Source organism: Hemitrygon akajei, chromosome 19, assembly GCF_048418815.1.
Source record: "Hemitrygon akajei chromosome 19, sHemAka1.3, whole genome shotgun sequence".
NCBI lineage: Eukaryota > Metazoa > Chordata > Chondrichthyes > Myliobatiformes > Dasyatidae > Hemitrygon > Hemitrygon akajei.
Window position 1 is genome coordinate 27,849,563 of NC_133142.1, and position 14,075 is coordinate 27,863,637.

A 14,075-nucleotide genomic window follows, 5' to 3' on the forward strand; every position below is an offset into this window, starting at 1 on the left:
GGGGTAATGAGGCAAGAAACAAGGAGGGGAATCGATGGCAGAGACAAAAGGGCTGAAGAAGGAATCTAACAGGAGAGGACAGTGGACCCTGGAAGAAAGAGGAAGGAGGGAAATAGAGGGGGGTGATGGGTAAAGGAGAAGAGAAGGGGTGACAGGGTAACTAGAATATGGAATGTAAAAGAGAGAAGGATGGAGGGGGAGAAAAGCGGTGAGGTGGAGGCTACACAGATCTAATATGGGGTGTTGCTCCACCAACCTGAGTTTGGCCTTAGCATGGTAGTAGAGGCCATGAATAGATATGTCAGAATGGGGATGGGAATTGAAGTGGACAGCCACTGGGATATCCTGCCTTTTGCGATGGACAGAGCAAAGGTGCTCAATAAAACTGTCCCCCACTCTGCTGATGTAGAGGAGGCCACACTAGGAGCACTGGAACCAATAGGTAACCCTAACAGACTCACAGGTGAAGTGTTGCCTCACCTGGAAGCACTGTTTGCGGCCCTGAATAATCGTGAAAGAGGAGGTATAGAGGCGGCAGTAGCACTTGTCATTCATGTAGGTATAAGTGCCCTGATGGTGATCAGTGGCAAGAGACAATTGGACGAGGGAGTCACGGAAAGATTGATCCCTTCTAAAAGAGGGAAAAGATGGTGGGTGGGGAAAGGTGTTAAATGGTAGGATCCTGGTGGAGATGGCAAAAGTTACAGAAAATGATGTACTGGATATAGAACTCATTGGGTGGTAAGTAAAGACAAGAGGAGCTCCATCCCTGTAATGATGTTAGGAGGATAGGGTGGGGGCTGATGTGGGAAAAAGAGGAGATGCAGGTGAGGGCAGTATCAGTGACAAACCCAGTTTTCTGAAAAAAAAGAGAATGGTCTAGAATGGAAAGCCTCATCCTGAGAACAAATGCAGTAGAGTCAAAGAACTGAGAGAACCATACTAACTACTTATGATATAGCAACCACATTTTACCAATTACTTAACAGAATCTCACTTAAGTTATGTAGTAATTTAAGATATTTTAGTAGACCTCAGATTTTGGTACAATGATAGAATAATTCACTGATAGAATGTGTAGGACTCACTGTCTACATTAACGTAAGATGGTGTAACCCCGGGCATGTGAGTACAAAGATCTCCGTTTGTGAAAGAAATATTGAGCTGATCGCCGTGAGTATGAGGCCATATTACCTGCCTCGAGAATTCGCAAGCGTCATTGTTGTGAATGTGTATGTCCCGCCGCGTGCCAACGCGACGGTAGCGTGTGACGTCATCAGCTCCGCTGTTGCTAGGCTTCAGACACAGCACCCTGAGGCACTGGTGATAATTACAAGGGACTTCAACCATGTGACTTTGGACAAGACACTACCTGCTTTCTCCCAGTACGTGGATTGCTACACCAGGGGCAATAGGACTATTGACCTACTGTATGCAAACGTAGAGGAGACATATAGTGCATCCCCACTGCCTTCATTGGGGAAAGCTGATCACAACCTGGTTTTGTTACAGCCCAGATATAAATCAATTGTGATGAGGCATCCCACTACCACACGCTCTTTTAGGAAGTGGACTCCTGAAGCTGAACAGGCCCTGAGAGACTGCTTCGGTACTACTAACTGGGATGTACTGCAAGGGGGGCTCTGTGGGGGCGTTGAGGAGGTCACTGAATGCACAACGGACTATATTAACTTTTGTGTGGATGCCGTTGTCCCTGTTAGAACTGTTCGCTGCTATCCCAATAATAAGCCCTGGATCACTAGTCACATCAAAGGCCTCCTAAACCAGAAGAAGAGGGCCTTTAAAGATGGTGATCGGTTGGAGCTTAAAAGAGTTCAGAAGGAACTCAGAGTACAGATAAGGGGGGCAAAGGAGCAGTATAGGAGGAAGCTAGAACAAAAGCTGCAGAAAAAAAGCATGAAGGAGGTGTGGGATGGGATGAAGATCATCACCGGATGCGGTGCAAAGCGGGGGGCGAACATAAGTGGAGATGTGGAGAAAGCGAACCAGCTGAACAACTTCTTCAACAGGTTCGACAGCTCAATCTCATCCTCACCGCAGAAATCCACACCAGGCTTACTTCCCTCACAGGAAAATAGCCACTCACAGGAGACCTTGCCCATGCCCAGGATTACGGCTGCACAGGTGGAAGGTCAACTGAGGAAGATCTGTACCAGCAAGGCGGCTGGACCGGATGGAGTTTCCCCACGATTACTGAGGGCCTGTGCGACTGAGCTGGGAGAACCACTACAGCGCATCTTCAACATGAGCCTGGAGCAGAGAAGAGTACCCAGACAGTGGAAAACATCCTGTATTGTCCCGGTACCGAAGAAACCACAACCAAAGGAGTTGAATGACTTCAGACCTGTTGCCTTGACGTCGCACGTGATGAAGACCATGGAGCGGCTGATAATACAGAATCTGAGGCCACAAACCAGGCACGCCCAGGATCCTCTTCAGTTTGCGTATAAGGAGAAGGTGGGAGTGGAGGATGCTATCATGTATTTGCTGCACAAATCACTCTCTCACCTAGATGGGGCCAGTTGTGCTGTGAGGATTACATTCCTTGACTTCTCTAGTGCCTTTAACACCATCCAGCCCAAGATCTTAAGGCACAAACTAACGGAGATGGGAGTAGACTCTCACATGGTGGATTGGATAGTGGACTACTTGACAGATAGACCTCAGTATGTGCGGTTGGGAGACTGTAGGTCTGACACGGTGGTCAGCAGCACAGGAGCGCCGCAGGGAACCGTACTCTCTCCGGTCCTGTTCACCCTGTACACATCAGACTTCCAATATAACTCGGAGTCCTGCCATGTGCAGAAGTTCGCTGATGACACGGCCATAGTGGGGTGTGTCAGGAATGGACAGGAGGAGGAGTATAGGAAACTGATACAGGACTTTGTGATATGGTGCAACTCAAACTACCTGCGTCTCAATATCACCAAGACCAAGGAGATGGTGGTGGACTTTAGGAAATCTAGGCCTCATATGGAGCCAGTGATCATTAATGGAGAATGTGTGGAGCAGGTTAAGACCTACAAGTATCTGGGAGTACAGTTAGACGAGAAGCTAGACTGGACTGCCAACACAGATGCCTTGTGCAGGAAGGCACAGAGTCGACTGTACTTCCTAAGAAGGTTGGCGTCATTCAATGTCTGTAGTGAGATGCTGAAGATGTTCTATAGGTCAGTTGTGGAGAGCGCCCTCTTCTTTGTGGTGGCATGTTGGGGAGGAAGCATTAAGAAGAGGGACGCCTCACGTCTTAATAAGCTGGTAAGGAAGGTGGGCTCTGTCGTGGGCAAAGTACTGGAGAGTTTAACATCGGTAGCTGAGCGAAGGGCGCTGAGTAGGCTACGGTCAATTATGGATAACTCTGAACATCCTCTACATAGCACCATCCAGAGACAGAGAAGCAGTTTCAGCGACAGGTTACTATCGATGCAATGCTCCTCAGACAGGATGAAGAGGTCAATACTCCCCAATGCCATTAGGCTTTACAATTCAACCGCCAGGACTTAAGAACTTTTTAAAAGCTATTATTAATGCTTTTTGAGATAGTGATTTAGATGCATATCATATTTTTTTTACTGAGTTAAGTATTGTATGTTATTAGTTTTGCTACAACAAGTGTATGGGACATTGGAAAAAAAAAAGTTGAATTTCCCCATGGGGATGAATACAGTATCTATCTATATATCTATCTAATATCCTGATAGTAACTGAAACTCCTGAGTATCCAATAGAAATGTCAACCTCACTGCAATCCAATACCTGTTGAATTTCATACTATAATTGCAAGCAGAATCCTGCACTGCTTAAGATGCAGCCTTCTCAGTAGACTCAGAGTTCTCTCATTGTAAGTGGACTCAGGTACCATTTTAAGATAATAACTTTGAACTGGGAGTTCCCAGTACTTCACACAACAAAGATAAGCCTGATCCAAATTATGAATATTCACAATTCTCTTTGTCTGGAACACTTCCCAGAATGTTGTTGTTGGGTTGAGTTTAGTTATTTCTCAACTACTTATTGGGCGTGGAGTCAATAAAGGTACCTGTTCCACACAACAAACAGGGAAAGGCCATTCAGTCTTGAGGTAACAGTTCTTGTGTTGCTCTTCACTCTGAGAAGACACTGTTCCAATTCCCGGATACCAATATTCACGCTATTCCCTTTCAAGTGAAACCGGTCCACCTTCAAATCAAGTACTTTTCATTATTTTCTCCTCTTTTGACCAGCGAGAATCAACAGTCATCATCACCTTATTCTGCTATACCACAGCAGTGAAATTGTCCTTTTACTTTAGTGTTTGGCATTCCTACATTTGTTCCTTCATATGGCTCTGATTCCTTTATCAATATTCTCAGGTTTGCATTATTCACTGTTCTTCTTTCCATGTAAGGTTCAAGCCCCTTGAAATGACCTTACTTCTTTTTTCCCTACCCTATGTCTCCATTCCCAGTCTCCCTTCATTGATTCTTCCATCTTAAAGACCCTCTTCCCCATTTTGTTTACTTCCCAACGGCCAACCCTTCTCTCCAATCATTTCTCCTTGTGCAGGACTCGAAGCCCACCAATATTCTCATTCACTAGCTCACAAACTCCTCCCTCAATCCCTTCATTTTTTCCCCAACCCTGAGGAACCTCTCTTTCTATATGCCTCCTCCAACTCCCATTTCTATGTCCTACTGGATTTCTTTTCTTAACCCTCCCATTTCACCCTGGCATAGCTCTAATCTACCTCTTTCACCTCACTCACCACTCCTCCTTGTCCCCCCCATGCGTTAACACCATCAATCCCACCCCCATGCCTTGTTCATTACTCTGTAACCAACCCCCCCTTCAGGCTCCAGTCCAAACTCGCTCGCTTCCCGGGAGTTTACTGCCACTCCTGAGGTACCTGTTGCTGTCAGCCGCTGACTTTGTCAACGGCTGGCACCCAGAGCGTGGTTTCTACGCGTTAGCTCCGCCCTGACCTATGACGTCGGGCAAGACTTGACGAGAGAGTGCATGCGCCACGTGGGTTCAGCTCCTGTCTGCGCCTAGCTTCAGCCTGATCTCATGCGTACACACGAACAAGACCCTAGGTGGAACAGTCTACAATGGCTGGAGCCGCAGTCTCCTCCTGCTGGATACAGCTTCCCACAAGGTTCAATAAAGGCAAAAAGAGCGCCACCTGCTCCGGTGTGTGTGGTCTCTGACTTCAGGTGCTAATGTCACTAGCACGGGAGTGAGGGGTGCCCCGAGTGGCCAATAACCAGGCAACGAGCAACAAAAGCACCTGCCAAGTCTGGTAGAGGAAACAATTCCATTGAGAGAGGAAATCTCTCAATGTTATCTGTTAACATGCTTTGTCAGAATGCCAGTTAAGTTTGCTCTTAAAACATACATAATCCCAAGAGAATCATATTGAAAAGTAAAATACAATTGCAGGTGTAGAATAAATACAGAAGATGCCAGAGACACTCTACAGATTAGGCAGCATCTATGGAGAGAGAAGTAAGAGTTAAGGTTCCAGGTACTATACCATCAACAAAACTGGTAAAACGGAAATGGAGTTTCTTTCAAGTTGCCGAGATGGATTGGAGAGAAAAAAGGTGTAAGTAATGGCCAATGATCTTCAAAGGTTTCAAAGGTACATTTAATGTCAGAGAAATGTATTCAATACACATCCTGAAATTCTTTTTCTTCTCAACCATCCATGAAAACAGAGGAGTACTTCAAAGAATGAATGACAGTTAAATGTTAGAACCCCAAAGTCCCCCCAGCTCCCCCTCCCATGCACAAGCAGCAGCAAAGCAATGATTCCCCCCTCCCACACCAGCAAAAACAGCTTCGGCACCCCGCACCGAGCACTCAAGTGTGCAGCAAAACATCAATAAAGACACAGACTTGCAGTACCCCAGAAACTGCTCATTCACCCGGTAATTTGACATACTACAGGCTCTCTCTCCCCCCAATAAAGAAAAAGAGATGTTCCCTTTTCACAGCGAGAGGGGAGACATAACAAACAACTCACTGGTTTACGATGTTTAAAGTCTGTTGCGTCACTTCTTCTGAGCTCTGTGCCCAAAGAGCTCGGGTCTCTGGGCAAACAGCCAGCAGACAACTTGCTGTTTTCGATCTTCCATCTCCTATGACACACCAATTTCCTGTGGAGGCACCGACATCAAGTCGGCTCGCCTCCGGAGCCACAAAAATTCCATAACCTTGAAGGATCACTGATCTTCCAGGCCGTGTCCTTGGTATATTGAATAGCGACCAGTCGTGAAACCCTAAGAACATGTCCTGTTCCGTGAAGGACTGAAGTCAGTGTGTAACTCCAGGTCCGAGTCTTCAAAAGATCCCCGAAAGGGAAAAATAGGGATATTAGCGATATAAATAGAACTATTTCCGAAGATGCAAGCAAAGGAATTGCCATCAGGCGCCATTATTTGAAGAACTTTCAGATAATTTAATTGTATATATTCTCTGACACAGTTGAATTAAGGTCCCAATTCAAGGAACAAGAGTGCCTTGCAATGAACATCTTCAACGTAAGAGGGCTCAACCGCCTCCTCTTGACATTCAATGGTATTAATACCAATATCCTGTGGAATCATTGATCATCAACTGTTCAATCAGCACATATATACCATGACTACAATAGTAAGTCAAAGGCTGGATACTCTATGACCTTTCACCATCCATACGATATATGTTAGAATTGTACAGAAATACTCCCCACTTCTTTGAATGAGAACATTAATAAGTCCCAACAAAGATTGATAACATAGTTGAGTAGTTCAACATCACCTTCCTGAAGGCAATTTTGGAATGGACAATAAATACTGGGATTGTCAGCGACTTCCGGATTCCAAAATGAACTTTAAAAAAATCTCATCTTCCAGCAAGGCATGTTACAATTCTTGACAATGAATACTTAACTCAACAATCACAGACACTTATCCTTTCCAAATGTATCAAAACTGACCAGTGGTGAATAAAATTATAAAATTTCTACATTGACTGGGTCTTTCTCCTCAGATACTGCTAATTTGCTTTTATTTCAGACAAATGCTGTGCAATGTTGCTCTATTTCCTACAACTTTTCTCTCTCTGTTATTCCAGGTGTATCATCTCCGATGAACAAGTGTCACTGCTCTTCCATAACTTTCACCTCCAGCTTTTTGTGGCATTCCATCTCTCTCAATCTTCACAGTATCATTGGCATCCTCCTTTTTCTGTCTACACTTTTCATTCCCTGCAACTTAAAATATATTCATTTTCTGATTCTTAAAAGTTAACAAAGTTACTCTCCAAAGATACTTCCTGCCCCTGTGTATTTCCAGTACATTTGAAAATCATGTACTCAGCACAATTTTGAAAACCTGTCTCCAGCCCATGTAGTTAAGAGAATGATTGTTAGGCTTCAATTAAAGCAATGCTTTCATTACACTGCTTTGAATGCTGATTCATGTCCCCGATCTGCTTACACTGCATATTTTGGCATAGCTAACTGTTGGTGCTAACTTACTTACTGACATGATGACAGGCTGAGTCATTCTATAAATGAATGCTAATATTACTATGTTGCCTCTTGTACAAGTAATTGGTGCTACAGCAGTAAATTTTAAAACCTTTTTCTAATAGTTCAGGGAATGGCATTGTAAAAATAAGACTCAGTATAACCATGATTGATTTTCACAAGTGCGTATAAGGAACAGCACTAAAATATTTAACCTTGTGCAAAATTAGAAACAACAACACACACAAAATGCTGGTGGAACACAGCAGGCCAGGCAGCATCTATAGGGAGAAGCGCTGTCGACGTTTGGGCCAAGACCCTTCGTCAGAACTAACCAAAAGGTAAGATAGTAAGAGATTTGGAAGTAGTGGGGGGAAGGGGAAATGCGAAATGATAGGAGAAGACCGGAGGGGGTGGGGTGAAGCTAAGAGCTGGAAAGGTGATTGGCGAAAGTGATACAGAGCTGGAGAAGGGAAAGGATCATGGGACGGGAGGCCTCAGGAGAAAGAAAGGGTGGGGGGGGGGGGGAGCACCAGAGGGAGATGGAGAACAGGCAAACAACTAAATATGTCAGGGATGGGGTAAGAAGGGGTGGAGGGGCATTAACGGAAGTTAGAGAAGTCAATGTTCATGCCATCAGGTTGAAGGCTACCCAGCCAGTATATAAGGTGTTGTTCCTCCAACCTGAGTTTGGATTCATTTTGACATTAGAGGAGGCCATGGATAGACATATCAGAATGAGAATGGGACGTGAAATTAAAATGTATGGCCACTGGGAGATCCTGCTTTTTCTGGTGGACTGAGCGTAGGTGTTCAGCGAAATGGTCTCCCAGTCTGCGTCGGGCCTCACCAATATATAATAGGTCACACCGGGAGCACCGGACGCAGTATACCACACCAGCCGACTCACAGGTGAAGTGTCGCCTCACCTGGAAGGACTGTCTGGGGCCCTGAATGGTGGTGAGGGAGGAAGTGTAAGGGCAGGTGTAGCACTTGTTCCGTTTACAAGGATAAGTGCCAGGAGGGAGATCGGTGGGAAGGGATGGGGGGGACGAGTGGACAAGGGAGTCGCGTAGGGAGCAATCGCTGCGAAAAGCAGAAAGGAGGGGAGGGAAAAATGTGTTTGGTAGTGGGATCCCGTTGGAGGTGGCGGAAGTTACGGAGAATTATACGTTGGACCTGGAGGCTGGTGGGGTGGTAGGTAAGGACAAGGGGAACCCTATCCTGAGTGGGGTGGCGGGTGGATGGGGTGAGGGCAGATGTGCAGGAAATGGGAGAGATGCGTTTGAGAGCAGAGTTGATGGTGGACGAAGGGAAGCCCCTTTGCAAAATTAGAAAGTAGACTAACTTTATTTGCCACTTTCCAATATCAGTCTTGTGTCTGGGAGGATAAGAACATGCTGTAGTATTCTTCCCAACCTGCTGGTAATGGCTGCTCATTTAAAAGATCCAGCGATGAATAGAACATAGAAATCTACAGCACGTTACAGGCCCTTCAGCCCACAATGTTGTGCTGACCACTACAGATTTTGAAGCACACATGGTAAGGCCTCCTGCAGTTGATTTGTGCAAGCAGAATCAGCACTTGCTCTGTTTGGGCAGGAAACCTCTGTTTTCTTTCATGATTCTAGGTAGATGATGATAATGATTTAATCCATTTCTTTACATTCAACAACACACACAAAATGCTGGTAGAACACAGCAGGCTAGGCAGCAGTTAGATGCTGCCTGGCCTGCTGTGTTCTACCAGCATTTTGTGTGTGTTGTTGTTTGAATTTCCAGCATCTGCAGATTTCCTCGTGTTTGCTCTTTACATTCAACTTAGCTATAATCTGTCAGCATTCAGTAACTGATATACTTAAAAATGCAAAGGTGGACTTTCACCTTTTACAAGTAGCTATTTAAGCAAGGTTTAGGATTTGCAACCAGTTTTCACTCAGATTGATTCTGTAGAAACTAAAATTGCATGAGTTATATAAATGGATGAATTACAATAGCAAATTTATCCCCAAGTGGTGCATTAAAAATCTATTCATGCTTTCATCTCTCATGATCCATTAAGCCTTCCTTACTCACTTCCCCAGCTACTGAACCCTCCTTGCCTCAACTCCCATCTTTTTCTTTGACTAACAAACTTACTTTATCCCTGACAGCTGAGCCAGATATTGACCCCTCGGCAGGCTAAGTGACTCTTCATCAGCTTCCTCTCCCAGGTCAACATCTCCAATGTTGAGTTCCAAGTTACATTCTGTCAACTTTGATGAAGAGAATTTGTTGTGCTCATTCCTAACACCAGACATCTAAACAGATACTCTATTCCAAGTTCCATTATGACCAGAGATGACCAAGCAGACGAAGGAAATAATTTAAGCATGTTCTGAAAACCACAGTGACTTAAGTGTAACATCCCCATCAACTTTTTGGGGGAACATCTTGCTTGTAATCATTCTAAATTTAGGAGCATTGAAGGTGGCATTAGGAATCTCGAACATGAACCCTATGTAAATGATGGAAGGAACACACCATTTCACAAATCTCCACCTGCTTAGCCCATCAAGCATCTCCTGCCCCACCTTCTGGCCCACCTTTAGCTCTTGGAACCCATAGAACCACAATGGAAGCAAATCATCCTTGACCCTAAGGGATTGCCCCAGAAAAAGATGACATGATGCTCTGACTTAAGGCTGATGACAGGGGTGGATCATTATTAAATTAACAACCATTTTCCAATGTTTGCATTTGTCCCAAGATTAGTCTGGAGATTTGCCACATTGAGAAGCTATTCAAAAATCTGCATTCCAGTAATGATATAGTACAAAGCAATTATCCTGATTATTGCAGCAGCTGGTTCACTTTCCATTTGATTAGATGGCGTCACATTTCTGTTCCAGTGAAATTGTTACCTTGATTGAAGAGTGAGGCATTTTTAAGTTTAATGATGACTACCACAAAGCAGAATTATGTACACCAGATTTCCAAATTGCCTTCATTATTTTTTTTTTAATTATTTTACAGTGATAAGTAAAGATCTGTCCTTGGTAATCACCTTGATGATAATTTGTCCAGTAAATAATCCAGAAATAAACAGAAATGGCATGAACTTTGCTTTTAAATTAATTACTGATTTGAATTGTATTGATCATTCATGGCACTAACCTACAGTTACTATATTGAAGACGTGACTTCCATTTTTGATTGTGTAGCCTTCATTTTCTTTGCTCCAATATCATAATTCAATTGGCCACAGTGACATATTACGTTGTGTCGTACATTTATGAAAATGCATTTTCCATATTTATCTGGTCCTTTTATTTCCTGTTGATTTCACATCAGAAATAAGTTGTGGGAACCTGCAGTTTTGAAAATATTTTAATCACTCAGTCTAATTGAATTCATGGAACATTGAAGTTCCCATATATTTTGTTTCAATTTTGTTAATAGAAAACAATGACAAGCCACCTGTTTTTCCTTAGCCAAGAAGACAATTCTAATACCAGATCACAGCTTCCACTGATAATGGAGGGCTACTTAGTTTGTGAAGTAGCATAGTTGAAAATAAAAGCATGAGCTTTAAAAATAGATAGTGTTGAATTCTAGATTGGGCCTTTTGTGACTGGCTTGCAGCACATGGATTGAAATTTTAATTATGCTTGGGCAGTGGGTGCTGTTGGCAAGTACAGCATTTATTGAATTTCAAATTGCCCACGAAAAGATAGTGATGAGCCACCTGTTTCAAAGCACTGACATTCTTCTAGTGAAGGCACCTCCTCAAAGCTGTTGTATTCTGCATTGAAACGTTACATAAAGTCAAAATAAAAAGGAAAGTCCAACCACTTGTCATAAACATGATGGTGCATTTCCAAGTTAGGATGGTGCATTACTTGTAAGAGAAACTCCTACTGCCCTCCTTCATGATTGAGAATGTAAGTTTCAAGAGGATCTATCAGAGTCATCCAGCCAATGGGAATCATCCTCCTGACTTATGCCTTGCTGGTGGTGGTAAGGCTTTCTAGAGTGAGGTATCTGCCATCGATACTGAGCCTCTGACCTGCTTTGTCTGATTGAGTTTCTGGTCAATAGTAACACTGTAGGATGTTGCATTGAATGTTTGGGATAGTTGGTTAGAGTTCGTCTGATATTTCAATGGATTAAACATACTTATAAGACCATGGCTGAATGTTGCCTTGGCTTGCTGTGGAACACAGCTTTGAAGAGCACCTGTGGCAATGCCCTGGGGCTGGGATGTTTGAGATAACCTCGGCTGTCTTTGTGTGAGGTACGGTATGCCCTCAACCATTAGAGTATTTTCTTCTTGATACCCATTATAGTGCATGATCTCAGCCAAGAGGAGGAAAAGGATTTGCTGATGACTGTACCACAGTGATTGAGATCAGTCCTCAGCTTTACCTACTTCCCACTTTTTTTTTCTAGTCCACAGGCCACACTTTTAAATATCTCCTTAGCCATGACCCTAAGTTTGATTCTTTACATCTAGCCATCCTGCATGTAGTTTCTTAGTTTTCTACTGTGAACTCTCTAACTCTTTACCTTTGAAATTCATTCAAAATATTTTAATTGGTAATTGTTAATTATTGTCACGAACTGTATACCAAGCTACAGTGAAAAACTGTGTTTTGCATGTCATCCTCACAGGTCCTTTCACAACATCAGTGTGTTCTTCTAAATGCACCCTCAGTGGATTCCTTCAGCCTTCCACTAAGTTTCCTGTTTTTGAAGTGATGCTGAAATGCCAAAATGACTCCTAAAGCCACCAATGATATTCAAAGTCAATATTTTAAAGCACTGTATTCAATTTTCCCTTCTCATTCTCTTGCTCTGTCAACTAATTTTGACAAGGTTGAATACAACTTTCTCCTCCAGTGCTTCATTACTGTTGCCTACATGGGTGGGATGGTGCTTGCCTTGTTCCACTGCCCATGTATTTCAATCCCAAGTCTCTTCTTCAATGACATCTTACCTTCTCATGCTCATATTGTTTGTTTTGATGTCCTTCAAAGAGCAAGCTCAGTGAGGGTAAGAATATTGCCAGAACAAAGAGTACAAAGGTGGGCACGAGCGAATGTTAGAGCAACTTAATGGCAATTGAAATTTCATGCTGAATGGCAGAAAATAATTGAGTAGTTAGGAGATGGAAACTGCAGTTGAACATGAGAAGAATGTAACTTGCATGTTAGCAAGGTCTAGCACCTAAAACAGGTTGCCGAACTTGCACCCCAGTGGAAATCAACAGTTGGAATTCCGAGGTGGAAACAATATCTTATTTCTTGCAGTTCTGAATTGTAACAATGTGTTGATAATGAATATTGTGTCTGTGTATTAAATCATTCTTTGTATCTTGGAGCTGAAGAGTTCTTTTTTGTTTACATGAACTGTCAGATCTTTACCATCTGTGTTCATAATGATGTAAATGAGGTTCTTTTGCTCCTTGCTCACTTCTACTCATCGCCACTTTTGTTTTCTTTTTTTTCCTTTATCTTTATTTGATGTGTATTTTGTGTTCAGATTGTCTCTCACTTATCCTGCACAACATGATAATGCATTCCCAACCTTTTAAAAGATTGCCATAAGGGAGATCCAGAATGGAAACAGGCTCTTCGGCCCACAAGTCCGCACCAACCATCAACCACTCATTTACACTAATCCCATTTATTTTATTCTTCCCTTATTCTCATCAATTACTCTCCACCCAAATCCTACTATTTGCCCACCGGAGAATTTATATTGGCCAGTTAGCATGTCAACTGACACAACTTTGAGCTGTGGAAGGCAACTGAGCATTCAGGGGAAACCAATGTGCTCACAGGGGGAATGTACAAGCTCCACTTAGACAACACCTGAGGACAGGATTGAACCTGAGTTTCTGGCAGTGCAAGGAGGCAAATCAAATAGCTGTACCACTGTACTTTTAAGATTTTGTGATATGAAAAAATTCATTGAAACTTGAAGTGGCTGACTGATCTTTCAAGACTAACCAGTTTTTGTTCTTTTGTTTCTCGGTTGTCTCATTTCAAATAGTATCCACCAGACACCTGTAAAATCCACTCTTACTTTGAATGCCAGAATGGAAATAATGGTGAGTTCAAAGAAATTGTTTTCTATGGCTCACAGTATATTCTGGAGAAATATTTATCAAGTAGAATATTTGTTGACATGGGATCAAAATTTGTGCAAACGTGAATGGTAGGCCCATCACAATTTAGCATAACTCTTAAATTCTTTTCAAATGCCAGCTGACATAGTAGGACATAATCCAACCTACTTAAAATTCACCGGCTATCACCACAGAGCTTTCGCTGTATGAAACTTCTATTTATAAACTTTTGGGACATACCAGGAAGAGCTGAGTCAGCATCATCTGCCCGGCATAGGCTCTTGCAAAATGTTTTTCATTGCCTTTATCTTTGAGTCATTCAAAGAACTGTTTACAGATTTTTATTTCTCTAAATTTATCTCATTGTACATATTTCTTGTGGGTGGCGGGGTGGAGATTGGTCTCTACCAAAGGAGGTGTGAGGCGCTTCCTCCAACCCCTAGCCTTCAT

At 43.0% G+C, this 14,075-nt stretch overlaps 1 protein-coding gene across 1 annotated transcript in view; it reads left to right on the forward strand.

Moving 5' to 3' along the window:
* Positions 1–306: 306 nt before the first annotated feature.
* Positions 307–14,075, forward strand: part of nampt2 (nicotinamide phosphoribosyltransferase 2) — a 61,822-nt gene continuing 48,053 nt past the window's right edge. Inside the window, 2 exon segments of the mRNA XM_073072954.1 lie at positions 307–442; positions 6,487–6,542. Of these exon segments, the coding sequence (XP_072929055.1) occupies positions 307–442; positions 6,487–6,542 (192 nt within the window).